The 21,382-nt window shown below is 37.8% G+C and overlaps 3 protein-coding genes across 8 annotated transcripts; all 3 read right to left on the minus strand.

Annotated features, from left to right (window-relative positions):
* Positions 1 to 214: 214 nt before the first annotated feature.
* LOC111007360 (Integrase-type DNA-binding superfamily protein) lies at positions 215 to 858 on the minus strand. Its single transcript, XM_088126082.1, has 2 exons — positions 642 to 858; positions 215 to 570 (listed from the first exon to the last, which is right to left on the minus strand). Exons 1-2 carry the CDS (start codon positions 856 to 858, stop codon positions 215 to 217), a joined length of 573 nt encoding a protein of 190 aa, XP_087982208.1.
* A 2,103-nt stretch (positions 859 to 2,961) lies between these two features.
* LOC111007093 (protein BONZAI 1) lies at positions 2,962 to 8,931 on the minus strand. The gene is made up of 16 exons (XM_022279282.2): positions 8,343 to 8,931; positions 7,987 to 8,034; positions 7,484 to 7,632; positions 7,343 to 7,391; positions 6,673 to 6,729; positions 6,299 to 6,487; positions 6,072 to 6,206; positions 5,655 to 5,716; positions 5,472 to 5,574; positions 5,262 to 5,376; positions 4,931 to 5,007; positions 4,711 to 4,848; positions 4,444 to 4,608; positions 4,097 to 4,210; positions 3,614 to 3,710; positions 2,962 to 3,521 (listed from the first exon to the last, which is right to left on the minus strand). The coding sequence occupies exons 1-16, from the start codon at positions 8,481 to 8,483 to the stop codon at positions 3,427 to 3,429; spliced, it is 1,734 nt and encodes a 577-aa protein (XP_022134974.1). The 5' UTR covers positions 8,484 to 8,931; the 3' UTR covers positions 2,962 to 3,426.
* Positions 8,932 to 9,546: 615 nt separating this feature from the next.
* Positions 9,547 to 20,717, minus strand: LOC111006933 (uncharacterized). 6 transcript variants are annotated; one of them, XM_022279041.2, is made up of 9 exons: positions 17,048 to 20,716; positions 15,669 to 15,882; positions 15,094 to 15,250; positions 14,829 to 15,004; positions 14,559 to 14,710; positions 14,316 to 14,360; positions 11,370 to 11,535; positions 10,735 to 11,105; positions 9,547 to 10,460 (listed from the first exon to the last, which is right to left on the minus strand). In XM_022279041.2, exons 2-9 carry the CDS (start codon positions 15,858 to 15,860, stop codon positions 10,142 to 10,144), a joined length of 1,578 nt encoding a protein of 525 aa, XP_022134733.1. In that variant the 5' UTR covers positions 15,861 to 15,882; positions 17,048 to 20,716; the 3' UTR covers positions 9,547 to 10,141. The 6 variants fall into 6 exon arrangements, with proteins under 6 accessions (XP_022134733.1, XP_022134732.1, XP_022134731.1 ...); XM_022279040.2 differs by having other exon boundaries at positions 15,669 to 15,905; positions 20,120 to 20,715; XM_022279039.2 differs by having other exon boundaries at positions 15,669 to 15,905; positions 17,048 to 20,715.
* Between the last annotated feature and the right edge of the window lie 665 nt (positions 20,718 to 21,382).

Consider the following 21,382-nt stretch of genomic DNA (forward strand, 5'->3'; position numbering starts at 1 on the left):
TTTTCATCAAATAAGCATTATACTAGTTAAATAAGTTTAAAATGATGCATACTAATATTATTATGTGATATTTTGTTGTAATATTACGGAAATATTCGATTTACTTGTTAGGTTGATGTTGAACCCATTGGATACATATGGATGTCGATGGAAATGTTGAGACGTTGAAAAATGAAAAGAAAAGACGCGGACAACAATGGGATAGAGAGTAGAATCAGTTGGGGGGTGCAGCATCTTGTTCCTGTTCCTGTTCGTGATCCTGATGAGAAGAATTAAAAGTGGGAGGAGGAGCGTTGAAGAAGAGGTTGTGAGGGTGAGGAGGAGGAGCGTTGAAGAAGAAGTTGTGAGGCTGAGGCTGAAGCCTCTCTGGGAAATTGAGCTTTGCTTTGGTTCCTTTGAAGCTGAGGGCAGCTTGGTCGTAAGCAAGTGCGGCAGCCTCGGCAGTGTCGAAAGTCCCCAGCCAAACTCTAGCTGCCTTTTTCGGATCACGGATCTCGGCCGCCCACTTGCCCCACGGTCTCTGCCTTACTCCACGATAGTGTCTTCTTCTGCTGCAGCTTCCGCCGCTACCTGAAATCATTAATTAATTAATTATACATATATATATATATAAATCAAGTATCCTATATGCCTATGCCTACGCCTGCCTTGTTGATCATTATCTTCATGTGGCTGCGGTTGTGGTGGTTGCGGTTGTGAAGTTGTATGATCTGAAGGGGTTCGGTTGGATTTGATGACTTCAGCTAGGGCACACACCATGGCCGACATGTCGTGTTGAGATCTAGCCGAGTACATCGGAAACAACGCCTTCTCTTCCTCCGATTCATCATCCGAACATACCGTTCTCTTCCCATGCATTTGTTTTCCAATCGGAGCCCTAATTCAAACGTCAAACTTCAAACCTTCAAACTCCCACTTAGCTTCCACCAACACCATATATCATTCATACTTCTACTTCATATCCTCTCTCTCTCTCTATATATACCAATTTTCTACCTACTCCCGCTCCCCCCTCACATCCCAACTTTAACTTTTTAAAACTTTTAACTCCATAATTTTTGCAAATACTATATCTTGCTCCGTACCTAATTGTGTATTGGACAAACTGTTGGATTTTCAAGGAGAATGCCCAATTAAAGGGCCTAGAATAACGAATGAAATATATTCAACTTTATTCGCTGTCTTTGAACTTGATAGTAAATCCTCAGCACGTATACGGCTATATTACCGATGACCCAAATTTTTAGAATATTTCTCAATTTATGTGTCAGGGTCTGTTGGATTATACGATTTGAAGCTACTTTGACCCTTTTTCATGTCCAAAACTACAATCCTGTCACCCTTTGTACTTTAATGAACAGGTCGTTTCACCCTAAATAAGCTATTTTTCTCAACTTTCAACCCCATTCATAAGTGAAAATTTTCATAATTTTCAATATATGCATCAATTAATTTTTTGCAACATTAGAGAGTAATTGCATCAGAATGAATATATGCATGTCACCGTGGCAATGTGTTATTGTGCACAAAAATTTAATACTGTTAAAAGTTGAACACTGACAAAAGTACTTATCGCAGTAATTACATTAACGCCATTGTTTGGGGAAGAAAATACCCTGGATACGTGGAGGACCCCTATTGGTGCTCCAAGATGACTCATGAGTCATGCCCAACTCGAACCGCCGAGATCACCACCACTAGTGTTGACAGATGCTAAGTATGAGGGCCGAGGTGAACCTGGCCGAGGTCCGACCTACCAGGAAGCTCGGTGGGGGCCGATATGAACTACTGTCAGCGGCGTGATTATCGGGTGTAACCGACGGCCCCGAGATTACCGGGTGAAACCGTCGTGAGAGTAGCGGGACTACCACCCATAAGTAGAGGGCCTCACTCCACGATCAGGTACGATGATTTCTGACCTCGAACTAGACTGGGAATCCGACCTATACTGACTTGATCGTCGGAGTGCTCACCTTTTTGTGCAGGTCCGCCCAAGTATTCAGATCGGTCCGGAGGCCGAGTTCGAGCTGCAACCAAAAGTACACTGTTGTGCATATCCTTGCATAAACAGCCATTAACAAAGATTTTAACGTCAATGTTTGGCTTATAACCTCGGGTATTATAGATATTGTTTGTGCACGAATTGTACTTAACAAACGATCACACGAAATCCTCTTTGTTACCTGGAGGGACCTGCAAGGTACTTCTCGTTAGGATTCACTTACCCCGCCTGTTGGAATAATTGCTGGATAAGTAAATTTCCTCGGATCACGGGACTCTTCCGAAATTACGCTCGTAGTTGGCAGTATGGAGATGACGTTTTCTGACGTTAGCTCAAAAGTCTTCCACTTTTCCACTCTAGCGATGTAACACGTGGCAATTGACTTTTATCCCCTACCATCGATATAATATTTAGAAAATAATTGTAAGTAAAATGATTTTGAGAATTAATTAATTAATTACAATTACTTTGATAGTAGTTATCAAAATTAATAATTATTCATTTACATAATATCATTGGCCATTTTGGCCTTGATATTGGTGATGTATAAACATTATGTTCGTAATGTTGCATGTTGTTCTATCGGAAAGGGTATTATATTTGGAAGGGAGAAAAGGACATGGGCATTATTGGTAGTCTTCATTTCCAAGAATTCGTGACGATGAAGCTTTAATGTCGTGGTTCTTTCATTTAAAATGATGTATTCATAACCGTCAATTGGTCCAAGGTTCAAAAAGAGCGGAGGAAATTCAAAAAGAATTTTAGAGGGAATGGATTCAAGTTAGGTTACCTAGTTAATTTTCGAATAGAATAGTATCATTCATTTCTTAGTAAATTTTGCATTCAAAAAATGATGAGAATTAATGAATAAATGTTTTTCCATGAATACACCCTTGAAATTCCGACCCAAGCTTAGAAACAAACATAAACAATGAAATAGCAAACGGAGAAAACAAAAATAACAGCAAAAGATAATGTTTTGTTTCGGCTGCCTTTACCCTTTAAGATTCAGGCATGTCCTGATGTTCAGCATTCTATTCATCGAATCAGCAAATAGAGTTCCAATGCACATGATATGAAAAGAAGAAATCTTTCTGATATTGCTTTCAATTCTTCTCTCGAATTAAGAGTAGAAGATATGGTATCACCTATCATACTCTCCAGAATAGCAAAAGGCTCCTGGCACAACTAAGCCGACAATCACTCTCGAGTAAACTTCCATCCCCCGTGGAAAAACGCCAACCATTGAACTCATATACGTATACCAGCTGCATTGGCATGAACACTGAATTGCAAACTAAAGTTTCTAAGCTCAGTGCAGTGTCGTACAACTGCCCATTCAGTGCAACTTGACTGGGATAGCGATGACAGCACAAATAAATGATCCAATATCTAGGGACAATTGTTCGGTACCATGTACTTGATCATGAATTTGGTTGAACATCTCTGCTTCGAACATAGGTCAGAAACTGATGAGGTATTTCTGCTAGCAGTGCTTGAACAACAGAAATTCCTCCACCTATAAGCAAAGTGTTAGCTATAAGCACAACGGTAGTTCTCCACACTTCACATCAAAATCAGGTTCCAATTTGATCTGATAGAATCACTCACCCTGTACGTCCCGAAATGGAACAAACTGGACTATATCACGTGAAGCCACACGTCCAGTTGTACTTTCAAGTCTCTCTCCCTTGTCCGCATCTAAAACCTGCGTACAGTTAGAACAGAATTAGCTCTAATACAATTTGAAGTTTGAAAAGATGCCTAAGAATCCAGTAAAATTACCAAGAGGGTTGCATCTCTGATTTAACGATTTTGGATATTGGAAATAAAGTACACGTATAACAAAAAAAAAATAGAAAAAATCTGATCTAACTTGGAACATTTTCTAGGTTAAAGAAAGGAAACAGGTAAGATGAATAAGACAATTGTGATCTCAAAAAAAAAAAAACAACAAAAATAGAAACAAGCAAACACCGAGCTAGTTAAAATTAATTTCCCTGTCTTTTTCGTGCCACCAAGTAGCTACCAACCAATGGTGCTCATTGCTGTACACATATCAGTTGAGAAGGGGCATATAAATAAATTAGATACCTCCATCTCTTTAAAGTCAGCTCCACCAACTCCAACAATGAGAATAGACAGTGGCAGATCAGATGCCTTGACGAGAGCATCTTTAGTTTCTTGGAGATCTGTTACCACTCCATCCTACAAATGATTGAGCATCATCAGAAAGAAAACCTTGATGCTTGTACGGGGGATATTTCAACATCCACCGGAAAAATAAGTATGAGCAACATGCCATCATGGGAAGGAATAATGGGCAAACTAGGATAAAGATGTTATTCATAATGCAAGAAGCGTGCAGAAAAAGGGCTATTTGCGGTGACAACAAAATTATCATCCAAAATAACAACATGCAACTGGTTGTTAGCTCTTACAGTGATTATTAGCAAAACAAAGTACTTCCGCCCACCATCTGCGAGAGACTGACTGGCAATTAACGCAGCATTGTTAATCACAGGCCCAAAAAGAGTTGGTCCTGCAAGAGATACATTATGGAGCGCACTTGTATATGCCATCAAAATTCCTTGAGTTCCTTCAACCTAAAAGATAACTTACAATTGTTTAACACAGAAGCATGCTGAATTTGGCAACATTATTACTAAGAGAACAGAAAGTGAATTTGTATTATGCAATCGATCCACCTCACAGTAGTGACTACTTCCATTTAGGTTGAAACAATGAGAGACTGGACCGTCAATTGGTCGTGCTCCAAAACCCCAAGCAGGAAAGCGTTTATCCGAGTCATAAAACTGCAACACCTCTCCAACTTCTAAGATTGCCTGAAATAGTCAATAGAGTAGGTCACAATGAAATAGGATCATAAAAACTTGTAGAGCTTTATAACAGGGGTCCATTTCTCACTCTCTGATATGCATTTGGCCGTCCTGAAGGATCAATGAAATGCAAGGAATCAGGAAGGCGAGGGTTTCCATTTGAAGCTGAAAGACAACAACGGAAGCCACAGTCAACAGCAAGTTCAGTTCAGCCAGCTGAGGGGAAGGTGATAAGTTAAATTCCAGGGCAAGCAAATTGCTAAAAACTAAGATGACTACTCGATACATGTAGAAAAAGCACGCTTTAGAGAACACTCCCACCAGCGAGCCATCTGACAAACTCAGTAACTAATAAATTGGAGAATAAAAATTTATATTAGTACAGAATTATAAATTTATTGTAAAAGGTAACCAACTACCTGTGAAATCAACAGCCACCATGAAGTTCATTTCATAGCCACCGGCCAAGTAATCCAGGAAAGTTTGTTGGACGCTCTCGGAGAATTTGTCCACAAATAACTGGCTTTTTAGTATCTGCAGTGAAATCAAAACACATAAATAAAATAATGACTGTAAAAACAAAGAAGAAAAACAACTCAAAGGATATCATTAGGAGTTCTATTCAAGACTTTGTTATGGTAATCGTGTCCAGCAGCAGAAAGTAAGAATAGGTTGTCCCCCTCCCCACTTAAATAAAGCTTTTCCAACTCCACCAGCGACTTTTGAACTTTTCTGATGAGATATAGAAAAGGTAACAATGAAATACATGTACTAAAAAAATCATGAAAAATAGAAAGAGCAAAGGTATTTACCCAATCAATTCGTGCTTCCCATTGCTGTTGAAGTTAAAACACTCTATAATCAAGGGGCTGTCCTGCAATTAAATACAAAGATCAACAAGAGAGCAGAAAATCAGATGCTCTCTATTAGCCATACCTATTTAATTCCTTAGGAGAAAAATATGATCTGCACTCTATAGATCAGAATGATAAAAACCTCAACCTTGAACTACCAATATGATTCTTGAGTTGTAAAGCACATGATGCACCAACTTACAGAAAAATGAACTGTAAAAGATTTCGTAGATGAAATACAAAAGCACATAATAGGATTTGTAGCATTGCATAACAACTAACTTTACAACATGGTCCATAGTAGATTTTGTGTGTGTGTGGGTTGGGGGGGAGGGGAGGGGGGTTGGGTGTAGAGTGTCCTGAGGTATGTTGTACCTTGCTTCCCACTTGTTGCATATTCAAGAATACAGGCTTCCATGTAGGATTCAAGTCATTCTTTATGACTTCGGTTTTGCAAACTGGAATTGAGCTCTTACTCTCCACAGTTTTTGAGATAACCAGAAAAGGGTCCTATACCATGAATCAGGAAATGCAACAAACATAATTCACATTCCTTGTACAAATATCAAAAGGCAATGAATTAACATCTCAACACCGCATACAATTCTTGAGAAGAGATCCTTGTGTTCCAAGTCTGAACACCTTAATATCATCTCTGTTGTGGTCTTTGAGCTAACACACTCCTCAGCATGAACAGTAAGTTTCCCACAGTGGCGTGGATGAGTAGAGCTGGTAGACTCTTCTCTATATATAAGATCCAAAGTAAGTGAGCTGTCTGCTTTGGTAACTATCTGCAAGACAGAAAGGGCTAGTGACGATCATAATCCGAATTCACTCGACTAAATAATTCACCTTAGATTGTGAATTGAAGAATGGAAAGCATACTGAAAATCCATTAACCACATTTCAGCACAACATTCTCATCATAAGTTAATACTCGGCATGATAGAACATGCAATTTAAACTACATGCATACCTCAGATAGTACACAAGTTGCTTCACCAAGATATTGCTGTTCATCTAGCTTCAGCATCTGCATCATTCATATTCTCCACCATTAACGGAATCTCAAGTATATAATTACTGTAGTAAGCACAATGCTTTTATATCAATACGTTTGAGTAAACTAACATCAATAAAACATATGATACAGTTGGCATTGGGCATTGAGGAACAAGCAACAAACCTGTGGGACAATTTTGAACCAGACTACCAAAATTGTAACTAAAGGTTTTATTTCAAGTCCTCCTTGAATTGAGAGTTAAAAAGGTGCAATAAAATTTTCTAATTTTCTCTTCCATATCTACAAGGATTATAGATAATAGACCATCTACATATTAGTTGCATCTTTTTCCATCTCATAGAAAGTTAATAATAATTAACGAATCAAGTAAGGGTTGCTGGTAAATAGTCAATAACTGATATATCCAATCTCCGAAGAGATGAATATAATAGCTGGTGTATGGAAAATAAGACACGGAAAAAAAATAGAAACAGAGCCAAATATCACATGTCACACCCTTCAGTATTGAGACTGGTAATAGTGGATCTAATATTATGTGTTTAATAGTAGATCTCTAATCAAAATTTAACTTGATTGGCACAAAGGGTTATTTTTAATCATACAAATTGCCGTGGATGCCTACCTTTACTCCTAGGTTGTGATATTGAGTATCGACGTCATATACAAAGAACCTGTAATAAGATATCAATACCTTAAATATAGCAGCACTGGTAACATGCACATCGGGTGAACTAGATATAGCAAAATGACCATTTAAACTTACACGAAAGTTTGCACAACCTCAAATTGATAGGTAATATTAAGCTTATGGATCCATTTTGGATTTAATGAATTTTGAACTACTTCCGTGCGGTCAAGCTCTTCTAGTGTTCCGTCCCTTCCTTTTGTGTAGATAACCACCATTGGATCACTCTGAGGAAAACAGAACTTATTAGAGGCTAAGATTTCTTGGGGAAAAAATGGTACTGAAAGATGGATGGATATTTACACTATCATTAATACATCCAAAGTTGGGTTCAAACCAAGCTTGGGAAAAACACGACTTCCAAGCAAATTAAAATACATAAAACATGTTCAAATCAGCGACTTCGTTATAGTTTTTCACTCAGCCTAGCGATGAAAGTACTACAGCGACTTCGAAAACTCTGGCATAAGGATGTCTAATTCATTAATTTTATTATTTCAAAGGAAATTAATGCCTGCATATTGCATGAAAAGCATTATCAACATGGACAGTCTTTCGAGGTCCGTCAAAAGGATACCAACCTTGGATAATATATCACGATCGCGCAAGTTAGATGCAGAGAATGAGAGCTGCAAGTAGAAAAGGAGATGAAATAGGAGGATGAAAGTAGTTAGATGACTTAAAATTTTATGAAATTAAGAATAAGCAGCAAGAGAGGAAGCAAACATGACTACATTTGCAGACGAAATCTAAAACCAAACCAAGGGCGATGGAGTGGTTGTAATGCAAACCAAATAATTGAACTCCAATAGAGAATAAGAACCAATTAGGAATAGTAACAGAGTAGAAAAGGCATGGCGCAGAAATAATTATGGGAAGCGGTAGGGATTAATTGAAAGAAGCAGAAAGGGGAAAAAGGAATGAGGGGGAAGAGAACCTCGATCTGAGAATAGAGGCCACGATAGCCTCGAGACAACAAGAAACAATCTACGGCGACGTTAGAAGTATCATTTTGCGAGAAGGCAGTACCGCCAACGGCAGAGCGGCCAACGGCGTCGTCGGAGAAGCAGTTACCCATAGTCCGAAAGTAAGAGCTGAAAGCTGCCTCCAGGCTCCAAGTCCTACTGGAGCTCTAAAATTGAGCACGTAACAAAAGGCAAAAAGGAAAGTAAAATCAAGGAATATGTAATGTTGGGTTCAAGTTCAAGTTCAACTCTCAGCCCTCAGGGGAAGAAAGGAAGTAAAAACGAGGGCCTGAAATTTCAACTAGTTACGAGCCATTTTCATAATTCTCCAGCTCGCAAAGGCAAATATAAGCTTGTGGGGGCTCTACTGCGCAAAATGGGTATTACCAAGTCAACGAAGACGTGGACTTGACAGATGACCAATGGGCATGGGAAATAAAAGGAAACACATTCGTAGGCAGTGGGAAGCCCAACTCCCCTTCTTTCAAATCAAACTTCAAAGCGAAAGAACCAGCGGTTGAAGCTTCCCTAACTTGATCTTAGGAATTAGGACCAATGGCGACACAGGCAAGGAAAAGACCAGCACAGCACAGCAGACACGCCAAAAATAAAGCGAACGCTCAATTTTGCTTGTCTGCTGCTTAAGTGGCAAACATAGCCTCCCATACCATACCAGACTTGTTTGCGACTTTATTTAGCTTTTCAGAAAAAGGAAATGCACCATTACTTTGCTTGCCACCATTTACTTACCCAAGCAAGCATTCCGCTTTCCATATTAACACCACAAATAAATAATCACAACGGAGGAAGGCGGAACCCTTCTGACCATCTTTCACCCGTATTCGTGTGTTAAAAACTACACCTTCTCTTCAAAGCAAGAATTTGATGTGCAGCTTCAAGTATCAAAACTGGTAACAATAGCCTCCAACTCGATTGAAATAGCCTAGCCCCCTTGCCTTTTGCAGTGGAATCAACATACTCAACAAGGCCCGGGAGGTCAACCATAGGAGTAAGGGCGCAATGAAAATTATCTGCCATTGATGGTGATGGTGATTGGTGTATGAACTTAGAACTCGGAGACTTCGGGCGTATTTGAAAGTGATTTTCGCATAATCACTTTCTTTGCCATTGATCATGCTTGGTAAATTAGAAAATTAATTTTAAGAGAATTTAAAATCACTGTAAAAGTATCACTTAGATGATGATTTTGGAAAATCAATCGTATTCAAATCTCTTTTTCAAAATCACTAATTCTACCATCACTCCCAAACACACCCTTACTCTCAACAACTCTAAAGTCAAAACGTGGACTTTTGGTCAACACTACCTACTGAAACATAATACATATTAAAAGATAAGAAGGCGACCAAAGAGGCATGGGGCCATACAATATAAGTTCGTCACAGAAGCCATGTGCCCACTAAAAGAATGAAACATCTGAACCTATGCACAGTTCGTAGAAAATTCATGTAGGACAACAAGATCAACAAATTTACATATCCCCAGAATAACACCAGGTCACAAGCTGCAACTTCGTCAGGTCTTCTTGGTTTGTCATCAGATTGTAATGTCGTCACAACCAGATTACTATCCACTGCACCCTTGCCGCATATCTTCCAACTAACTCAAACACATTTTCATGCTTCAACACTTAGATGTATCAGAACTACCTCTTGATAAGTTCCTCTGAGAAAGTAAAAAAGATGTCCAACAACGCAAGATTACCTCTGATAGTAGTTACAGTAGCATCAGTAACTTCAACGTGGAATATCTATACCATTTTGTGTAATCCAATGTTCAGGTCAGATGAAATGGAAATCAGAAGAGGAAGAGAATGGAGCCAAACAGCTTTAAAGACACGTTTCTGATGAGCTTTAATTGAACAAGATGGCATGTGAGAATTATATCTGATATCAAAAACATGAATTACAGGATCAGCTGAACCAGATGTTAGGTGCAAACCATCAGGAGACCACGCCTGGTTTATCAGAGCTGATTGAGATTCACTGCTTTCTTGCTTCCACCCAAAACCGTGGACTTCTTTCTGTTTTGACCTAATGTCAAACAGCCGAAGTTGCTTTTCTGGACTCCTGCATGTAAGACAGTAAAAACACCATTGAATGTTTTACAAACCAATGTCTCACGCACAGAAGTAGTTAGTCCAGTGGCCAAAATTTAAAACAAGTTCCTATTACTTGCCTATTAACGTTGAACTTCTCATTTAGAAATCAAATTTCTCAATGATAATGTATTTATATTTTAATAAGCAAGAAAAATATCAAGCTATGGGTTTGTTTTTAAATATATAAAACACTTGCAGATAACAATAACTAAAAACCTTGTCAATAAATAGGTGCTTCTCACCCTGTTTGGACCATGAACAGGTTAAAATCACATGGATTTGGCAAGACACTCATACATTTGCTCTCTAATTGATGCTTGAAGAGTACGCTTCCTACTTGAACATCAAAACCAAGGATCCTCTTGTCTGCACCAGCAGAAAGTACGATCTGCTTTAGCTGCATCCCAGAGACGCCCATGACAGCTGAAGAATGCAGGTCTCTGTGCAACAGTTCTGGCTTCCATGTATTCTTTTTATCTTTCATACTCCATAGAATGACAGCATGGTCACTGCCACCAGTAATGAAAGGGACAGATTCCCAGGGCAAGAAACTGATGCTGTTGATAATGCCTTTAACATAAGGCTTATCCTCTAAGAAAATCACAGAGGCCCTCTGTCAATAGATATAGACAGAAAATATTACCTCAAACCTGGAAGCCAAATAATAATATTCCTCTGCGGATACATCATATATCTTTTTTTTTAACACGATACGAACTTTTCATCGAGAGACGAAAAGGAATAAAAATTGTTCAATGATACAAATTCCAAAAGGTGCAAAAAGGAGAAAGAAGAAGAAAATATATTAAACGGAAAAAAATGACTAAAGGACCAGGAACAAGCATGCTTGAAATCAAATTATAAGCATACTACTTACCTCTTTAGTCTTGTTGAATTTCAAGATCGATATTTGAGAGTCACCACTATCGGCACTGTACACAGAAAATAGGCTGTTTCCATCCGGGTGCCAAGCTATATCTTCAGGCCATCTTCTCTGCTTTTGAGACATACAGTCAGTAGTACAAAGTAGAGAGGCCGATGACCTGATAAAATAAGAAGAGTTAAGCATGGAGCAACGAAAGAAACTAAAACACCAAGAGGCTTCATATCTTAGACTACTAAAAGGAGTAACACACTAGTAATATGGCATCCAAAATAAATTATTGCCAGCTATATGGGCTTTCTGAGGACTTCTTAATAAACCAAGTACGGGTTTTTACAATAACCAAAGTAAATTATATAACGATAACAATGAGACTAAAACCTATTCTATTATATTTTTTACTATATTATTCCAAAAATGGGTTGATAATTGATATTAAGCATTTTTTGATAGGTAAGAAAGATTGGATTATAGCTTATTTCCATTAGCCTTGTTCTTTTAACTACTAATATCGTTACTGAAAGTTAGTCATGGGTTTCTTCAATAGGGAAATGGAAAGTTGGGTGGATCTCATTCAATTATTGGATGTGGTAAGGCTTGGAGAAGGTGGCAACAGGGTTTATTAGTCTCTAGGAAAAGGGGAAGCTTTCTCCACAAAGTCTGCCTTCTTAAAGCTCTCAGAAGCCCCATTTCTTTGAAGAACTCAATTATTGCTCCCATTTGGAATTTTAAAATACCTAAGAAAATCAAAGTGTTCCTTTGGTCCTTGGCCTATAGAAGTTTAAATACTCAAAAGGTTCTTCAAAAGAAATACAGAAATTGGACTATTTCCCCCTCTATTGTTTGTGCAATTGTGAAGGTGAATCCTTAGACCACTTATTCATCAATTAGACCACTTATTCGTCCATTGTTCTTTTGCGGCCCGAGGCTGGGTCTTTCTGCTGCATTTTTTTTGGCATCTCAACCTGTTTTCCGAGATATATCAATGGATGGTTATATGAAGTCTTGATAGGTTGTCTTCACCTAGAAAGGCTAAGTTTCTATAGAACAGTGCGGCGACAGCTCTTATTTGGCACATTTGGTTAGAAAGGCATGGGCCCAAGTTTGAAGATAAGGATTCTACTTTTGACACTTTTAGTATGAAATGTACAGCATACAGCTTCTTGGTCATGTCTTGCAAATAGGAAATTCTTTTGTAATTTTTTAGTACAACAAGTCGAACTCATGACCGGTTAGAGAGAGACGTCAATTACCGTTGAGTTAAGCTCATGTTGGCTCAAAATTCTATTGTAATTATAGGTTCTCCATGTTGGTAAACAACTGGAAAGCTATTTGTTAGCGTCTCTTGGGTGGGCGTTCTCTCTACCCCAGTTCTTAGGATGTGCTAACCTTTTGTTTATTATTCTAAAAGTCTCAGGTTTCTTATCAAAAGAAAAAGAAAGTTATTCATAGGTTAATTACTGGAGTTTCAACCATGTACTTTCTATAAAATAGTTTTCTGAGTCTAACCTATGATTTGAAAACAAATATTAATATTTACCATTACTTTCTGTTGAGACTTAAAATCTAAATAATCATTATTAATTAACAGACGTAAACATTTATGAAATTTTAAATTTTTACTGAGCACTAAAGTAAGTTCAAAAAATGTATAGCAAGCATTCAAATTTTTTAAATTGAAACAAAGGTTTTCGTAGTTCAAGATTTAAGTTGGATTAATTTAAAAACAAGTGTGGAGGAAAATGAGCAAGACACAACACGAGAGAATATGCAATAGCTAAAAATTGGAATTGTAGCAATTGTTAAGTACACAATAGTTAGAATGGTAGCGATAGCTAAAATTGAATAAAAAAACAAAAATTTCAAGTAAAAAATGCTTACGTGTAATATGCTTAAAACAATAACGTATGATGTTTTTCTTATCAAATAATAACATATGATGATTTTTCCTCAAAATTTATTGCTTCATCCTCTCTATAGGAAAATAAATAAATAAAATTTTGTGACCAACAACTATTTGACTTATGTTCATGAGTGTCCAGACAACAAGTGTTTGATGCATGTCCAGCAAGTGTAGAACCCATTCTCAATTAGTTCAAACAGTGTTTCACATGTGTCTATTGTATCTAAAAAGTGTTTACATATATCCAAGAAGTGTTCAAGTTTCTAAGTGTCCAACACGTGTCGGCCACGAACATCTTATCCAAAGTAACAAGTCAAACTACATTAAAAGCAAATTGAAGGCAAATAAATGTAAATGCACAACCTCAATTATCACTCAAACTCTCTTGAAGCTAGCATAACATGATGATCTCTTTGTACTGAATAGGTAGGCTTTAATTATGGGCAATAGGTTTTTGGGTGGATCCGCTTTGCAATAGTTTTGAGTGTTGAGATCTTATAGTTTTCTCGTCTTCTCTTGGTGGAGGGTGGTTTCAGATTCTTTACTTCTTCATTCTGGCAGTTAGTTTGTGTTAAGTGATTGTTTTGGTTTCCTCCTCAACAATCAGTCCTTTTGAACTGGCAAGCTTTATTGATGAAAGTTTTTCAGCATCTTTTCTTGGGCTTCATATCTCGTCTATTTCATCGTTTTTTGTCTCTATGTTTTGGTTGTTTTTCTTATTCTTTTTTCGCTTCCCAGGAAGCTTGTATCCTTGAACTTTTTTTTTTCTTTTCATATAATCAATGAAAAGTTTGTTTCTGTTCAAAAAAATATGATGATCTCTTTATAGTGAAGTAACAAACTACATTGGTAGTCACATAAAAGCAAATGAATGACCTCGTTAAAATAACTTGCCAACTCCAATTGTGCATCATTACTCTTCATTTGGCATCGGCAAGTTGTTTATGGTCCAACCAAAAAAAAAAAAGACTACTCAATACTATTTAAAATTTACACCCGGAATAATGAGAAATAGAAGAATCAATCTAGGGGCTTACCCCTTGTACTGAACTTGCCACAAGTTGATCATTCCATCCAAAGCACTACATAAATCCCAAACATCAAGCACTTGTTAGATTCTCTAGAAACCCCAATGCTTACCATCTTGCACATTATGCATACGGAAATTTAAGCATTGGTTTCATAACAAGCAGAAGGATTTCAATTAATATGCAAGTGTGTCTCTGCACTCTATAGATGCATCTACATTTATATGTGTTCTAATAATAACAGCCGCTTACCTGGTCACAAAAAGCTGGTCATTAACTGGACATGGAGCAAGACTTCTCATTTTTCTCTTGTGCTGACTTGAGAAATAATAACTTCTATCACATTGGGCAGTTAATGGCGATGAGCTACTACGTACTAATGGAATCAATTCTTTGTGATCTTTCTGCTCTGGTATACAATGCAAACATCACGAGTCCAAACAAAAGAATGAGGGACCTGAGGTACTGTATAGAATATGAAACTAACGAAGTTGCATGAAGAAGATAGCACTGCAAGGTTACCCAACGGAAGGTTGAAGTATTACCAAACTTTCTTTTTCTTCTATCACTTTCATCTTCAACAACTCCCTCAGTAGAAGATACTGTACAAGGCCTGTCTTGTTCAGCTGTCATGGCAAGATTGAGAATTGAAGGGCTCTTTTGAGCACTGGAACCAAGAATTGTTATTGCTTTGGAACCTAAAAGTATTCTAGTTATTTCGGAGATAGTTGGAATTGTAGCAATAGCTAAGTGCAGTGTAGATTAACTAAGCAGATTATATAACAACCTCCATTGGCATGAATAGGACTGGCTGGTCTAGGCTCAGCCTCCACACATTTGAATCCAGAGTCTTGAGAACTTTTTGATGAAAGAGTATAACGCCGACCTCGAAAGCGTGCCAACATAGATTCAGATTCCTGCAATCGCTTCTCTGCTTCCTCTAGCTGTACAAGTTTTGAGAGTGCATACGAACTGATAATTATTTTTCAAGTATCTAATGAGACCTAACAAGAAATCTTGTCCAATGTGCACTAAATGTAGAAGGACATAGTATTTCAACCTTCACGCAAGTTATGAGATCACAAACAAAATGACACGAAGGATTCAGGCTCATGAGAGTTCCCATATGCAATATATATATATATATATATATATATATATATATATAAAGGAAGCAATCGAGCATTTAAAACAAAAGTTTTATCATGTTCATTGGTTGATAAAAACATGCAGCGATGACCGATAAGAGGAAGTAATGGTTTGGATTCCACTTGTTGAGATTCAGGTAAAATTTAATTAAAAGAAATGGAGTCTGAGACCAAAATTATAAGTGAAATGTGTAGAGAAAAGGAAAGTAAGAACCTGACGAGTGTAGTAGGAAATACGGTGCTGCAGATGTTGAACTTCCCGAGTACGATGCTCGACTAGTGCCAAGAGCTCCGCCTCTTGCTCTTCCGCGGTGCTATTGCATTCATCCACCGCGTCGATTGCAGTTGGTTGGGCATCGGAAACGGAAAGTTCCTCCACTTTTGGTTTCTTCAGAGGCTGGGTCATTCGTATTCCGCTTGGGTTTGCCCTATAGTTTTCCCGCCACCACCACTAGAACGGTATTTATCAAAAGATGGCTACAGTTTTTCTTTTTTCTTTTTTCCCACTCTTCCTCTCTTTTTCAAACGTTCTAAATCGTAGCTTGGTAAGATATTAATTGACCAGCCAGTCAAAACAGAAGGGTTAAGGTATATTAAAAAAAAAAGTCGTGCATGATACAGCTTATTAAATTATAAATTCGATAATGTGATTTGGATACAATTTCAATTTAGTAGCTTATTAATATTTAAAAATTTAAAATTATAAATTCGATAATGTGATTTTGATACCATTTCAATCTAATCTATACAGTCTAGATATAATTTGAATGGGGAACCTATAATTTATAAAGTTTAGTTCTTACAGTTAATTAAACCCAAAAAATTATTCCTACTATTACCTACTTGAAAACGTAACATATTCCTTTCTATTTTGTACTCAATCTTAAAGCTTTAATATAGTAAACTAATACGCTTAGTAAAAAAAAAAAACAAAACAGTTAGTTCATTATCATGTAAAAAAAATTGTTAGGATAATTGTATTGACTATTTGTGAGGTTTGACTAAATGGTAGATACCAAATTAAAATTTATAAAATTAAAAAATTTAAATTGAAACTAAATCCACACTATATAAAACTTTTAAAACTACAGATATCAAATTTATAATTTAAACCCATTTAAAAATATTCAATCAAAACGTAAAAGTGGGAATTAAACATGCATTTTTTTAGTTTAAAAACTTGATTTTTTTAAAATTATAATAATGGTTAATTATTAAAAGAAAACTTTTTTTTTTCTTATTGTTTGTCACAATTGTCTTCTTTTTAATTACAATATTACAAATAAAAGAATTAACCAACAAAAGGAGAAAGGGTACAAATATATTATGAAATTTAAATAACTAATAATTAGTATATTATATTATGTGAATAATTAGTATTACTAAATATTATTGATTAAATTAATTTTGTAACTTGAATGTGAAATTTATGACCGCTGAAGTATGCTCGCTTTAGCAAATTTATGAAATTTATTTAAATTAGAATATGTAACTAAAATATAAAATAATAAGCACTTATTAAATTGTCAAAATTATAATAAAATATTGAATAGGAGCAAAAGAGGAATCAAAAGCTTCTCCAACAAAACTTACCTATAGACCAGGCGAACAAAGATTCTCCACCATTGATCGTGGGAATCCGGCCAAGTGAAGAGACACACCAAGCGAAATCAAGATAGGCTACAACCAAACCATCCCATATCCCATATCCACAAGAAGTCGTTGCACTGCACTACCGAACTCTGATCTCCATATTATGGTGATTCAACATCTCTCTGAGTGTGAGACGCTCAACAGATTCTCCATTTGAGGAATTAAGAGCAATGTCATCATGGTGTGGAAGAACAACATCGAGCCTCATCATGCTCCTATGCTGATTTGAAATAGGTGCAGTTGCTTGCACGCACAGTTCAACCACCGCCGAAATTTTGCCGTAAAATCTCTTCAACTTGTTATCTAGAGGAGGCCCTTTCTCACATGCCATATATGATTGGCACCCACAACATCATTTGTCTGTCTTTGCCTCCTGCCATGTGTCACGGTCGTACATTTTTCAACCGTGCGGCGCCATGATCTAAGCTCGACCATGGTCAGTCTTACGGGGAACTCTAGCCCCAATCCACTTTTTGCGCCTTTTGTGGCTTCGTCAGACCTTAGGCGAGGTTCTTTCTTCCTAAGATCGAGCTTCACTTGCAGCGGAATTCTAACTTATCTTGGCAATGCACGTCGCCCGTACGTGCATTTAAACTCTATCGCGACTCTAGCCGACTTGCCTCTACTCTAAGCCAAGCCCCACGACTCTACCTTGCCTCTACTCTAGGCCAAGGTCTTCTAAACGCGACGTCGCAACTTGTTTTCAACCATCTTGGTTCTCAGCCATTCGGCCGTCCCACTCCTACGATAAGCCAAGATCTTACCGGGATGAGTTCTGACCTATAACAGGGTCAAAACGAGCTTAAAATGCCAATCGGGTACAACCGGGAGATTCCTGCCGCTTAACTCTGTCAAAACTAACTTATCGGACCCATCGGACGCCTCTAAGACCATTCCTGCCGAGAAACTAGTCAATAACGGGCTAAACGGCCTTACCGGGTACTGCCGGGATGATTCCTGCCGAGATCCGGACAAGGAATGACTACACTTGACAACCGAGATGAGTCTTGCCGCTTACCAGGCCAAGACTAGCTTTTTCTCACTTCCCGAGCGCCCACCGGTACTGTAGGATGCCACCCCGAGCATCAAGATGTCATCGGGCTTCGCTGACACTTGAGCACACTTACCGAGAATCGACCCATGGACTTGTATTTATGATCGGGACCTTTCGAACATCCATCCATCCGGACATAATCGAGGCACAACGACTCCAGCGGTCGTGCCTTGTCTTTCGAGCATACCGTATCGCATAACGGCCCCTATGTGCAACCTCTAGCCCATGGGACGAGGCACAATGCCGGCACACCTATGCCGCCCGACACTGTCCTTGAGATTCCCATTCTCGAAGGAAGATGCCCAAGACCTTAGCCTCTTCTTCATTCTGCCGATCCATAATATTCCATAAGAATGAACACCTACTCATTTCTTTGAGATATATCGCGAAATCAGACTTTCCAAAATTATCACTACTATTGGTGAAATGGCATGTCCCTACCTCGTTCTTTTCTTCACCAACTCAAATTCTGCAATTCTCCCTTCAATACTATATACAGGTTTTGTTCGTCTTTTAGAGGGGTACTTTTTCAAGATCAACACCAGCTTGGATGCGTAGCTCCAATATGGCAGGTATCCTTTGTACACCACACCTCTCGCCATGCCTGGCTCTTGGTTTCCCTACACGATCATAAAGATGGCAACACTTGGGGGAAAAAACGTGAACTCCTCTCTTCCTCCAGTTGTGAGTAGCATTTCAAAACCCACTCTTCGCACCACTGCAGGTTCAAATTTCATGACCTTCATGTCCAATATGAACCTTGAAGCAGAACCTGAGGGAAACAACCTTCAGCAAGTAAGTCTATCAGATCCTTAACTCAGCCAACATGTATATATCATTGGGCAGAACATTCAACCAATAATAGTATAATCCCAGTTTGCAGGTCAAATTTAAGCCCATCAATGTGATTTGCTTTTGATAAACAGATATGTTACCCCTCTATATGAGAAACAATTTTTATAGCAGGGAGAAGATGAGACATCTCCCAACCTTAAAAATATATAATCTCTCACCCTATCCGCCACCTGTCTGTTTAATTCCAACACCTTCAAGTCATTAAGTTCGCCAAATTCACTACCTTCGAGTAACTATATTCCAACTTCACGAAATCCCATCCCAAAGTCTATTAACTGTCTTTAGCTTAGGCTCCACCATTGCATAGTGGTCAGAGAAGCTTAATGGTTTAGTGTCCACCAGCGTCTTCCCAAAACTTAATCTTCTTTCCATCTTTTACTTCCACAGGAGAATTGTTTAGCATGTCTCATCAGCTTTACTAGGTTCTACGGAGGAAGGAAATGCCAAAAGCTACGAGTCTTCTAAAGTGAGCCACTCTTAAAGATCTCCTATTAAATTTGACATTCTTCTAAAGATGTGAGACACCACAAGCATTGATTTCTGTCTTTAGAAACAAAATCCTATGAACTAGATAGCACAGGCAAATTTCTTGAGCCTTTCTTTCCCACCAAATAAGGGGCTTCAGAACTACAACTCACCCACCTCTAGATCAAATCAACCAAACTGTAACACTGATGGTCAGTCAAGTCTCCCAAGAGGGCCATTTCACCCGCAAGGTAGTCTGCAAAATGGAAGTTCAATACCACTGGCGGACAGACAAATAAAACTCAGTGCCAGATTTAATGGGCAGATTGAACAAGTTTTCTAGCTGAGTGGATTTGGTGGAATTAGTTAAATTCCAAATAACCTCTTTTTGTGTCAAATCGAGAGCATTTAGTAGCTTAGTTACTCTAATAGTGATATTTGTTGTAATTGCCATGTTTTATTGTAATCTTCTTATTGCAGTTTTTCATACACATTGTAACTTTTCACATATCAATAAAGTTATGCTTGCATTCGTAGGTAACTGCTCCTTCAATTCCTATGTATCACAGCTCCGTAATGGTCCTTCCAGATATAATTATATTTTTCAGGATAAGCAAAGGAGAAGAAGGATGACTCACACTTAGAGGAGATGAATCATACAGATAATGTAGAATCGTACAACAGGCAACTACATAGATGAACGGGAATGGCGTCCACGAGCCTCGGCATGCCGAAGAGGAGCGATTTCCAAGCTAGGTAGAGTCTTTGAGCTACGTGGACAAGATCAGGCACCAGCAATCCATTGTCGGGGGGGGGGGGGGGGGGGGGGGGGACTTTCTGGCTTCTCTCTCCTCTTTTGCCCTCAGAATCAAAAGCTTCGTATCAGTGGTATAGGGTTTTCTTTCGGACTTCCTCGTACAGGGTTTGGGTATATCTGCATAGAGAGGATCGTGTGCGTCATGTTTAAGTTTCTATGCCGTTTGGGTGAGGGGGTGAAGGCATGCCGAGAGAAGTTCCGAGGAATACATCCACTCCTGAGGTCACGAATTTGCAGAACAATGAAACGCGGTGCTCCATCGCAGCAGAGATTTTTTAACCGAAGTTGAGTTGAGAAGTAGAACAACAGCGTCGAATGAATTCCAGGCCAGAAAACAGTGATTGCTTTCAGAAATATAAATGTTTAGATTTAATTTTTTTTTTTCGGAGGAATGTTTAAATTTAATTTAAGTTTGTTTTATTTTAGTGCTTAAAATTTCAAAATATATACTTATCTTTTTAACAAAAAAAAAACAACTATTTTAGGCTTCAAAACTTCTTAATTCATAAACTTTCAAAAACAAAAAAAAAAAACCACTTTAATCTTTTATAGACGTCTAAAATTAAATATTGGGCAACTATCAAATAGACATTTTAAAATTTTCATTCTGAAAGTTGGAATACCAGAATGAGATTTAAAGCACATAGAGCCAGAAAACACAAAGCAAGTTGGAAAAAAAAAAGGACCAAGGTCGGAAGAAATTTATTGACAAAAAATGTAAAAAATAATGGAACTTGTTTTCTAGTATGCAGAGTGTATTTTTCATTCCAATACGAGTATTTGTGATTTAATATATTTTTATTTCTAAAGTATTTTTCTTCTTTTTGAGGGTGTGAAACATTAGAATTGTAAGGTGAAAGATTCCAAATATAGGACAACAACTGAGCACAAGGGTGCATTTTTCATCTTCTAAATCATCATGTTCTATATGAGTGAAAAACAACATTTTTGTTTATACCATGGTTCCTAGTCTCGTGCATACCCTTCTTGACGAAACTCGACTGTGTGATAACAAATACCTACAATTAATTGGTTGGTATTGATCACACAACATCAACGAACTCATAGAAGTAGAAGAGTTTTA

This window comes from Momordica charantia, assembly GCF_013281855.1.
Source record: "Momordica charantia cultivar OHB3-1 chromosome 6 unlocalized genomic scaffold, Mcharantia_2.0 BLBB01000006.1, whole genome shotgun sequence".
In the NCBI taxonomy this organism is placed as follows: Eukaryota; Viridiplantae; Streptophyta; class Magnoliopsida; order Cucurbitales; family Cucurbitaceae; genus Momordica; species Momordica charantia.

Excerpts from the sequence above, each read along its gene's own strand:
- LOC111007360 (XM_088126082.1), bottom strand. The coding sequence starts at position 858 with ATGCATGGGAAGAGAACGGTATGTTCGGATGATGAATCGGAGGAAGAG. Across the intron at positions 571-641 it reads TAATGATCAACAAGGCAGGC|GTAGCGGCGGAAGCTGCAGC; the intron begins GTAGGCATAGGC and ends TAATGATTTCAG.
- LOC111007093 (XM_022279282.2), bottom strand. The coding sequence starts at position 8,483 with ATGGGTAACTGCTTCTCCGACGACGCCGTTGGCCGCTCTGCCGTTGGC. Across the intron at positions 5,717-6,071 it reads TGCAACAAGTGGGAAGCAAG|GACAGCCCCTTGATTATAGA; the intron begins GTACAACATACC and ends ATTTAATTGCAG. Across the intron at positions 4,609-4,710 it reads GAAGTAGTCACTACTGTGAG|GTTGAAGGAACTCAAGGAAT; the intron begins GTGGATCGATTG and ends GTTATCTTTTAG.
- LOC111006933 (XM_022279041.2), bottom strand. The coding sequence starts at position 15,860 with ATGACCCAGCCTCTGAAGAAACCAAAAGTGGAGGAACTTTCCGTTTCC. Across the intron at positions 15,251-15,668 it reads TTTCCTACTACACTCGTCAG|CTAGAGGAAGCAGAGAAGCG; the intron begins GTTCTTACTTTC and ends AAACTTGTACAG. Across the intron at positions 14,361-14,558 it reads GACCAGCTTTTTGTGACCAG|TGCTTTGGATGGAATGATCA; the intron begins GTAAGCGGCTGT and ends GGATTTATGTAG.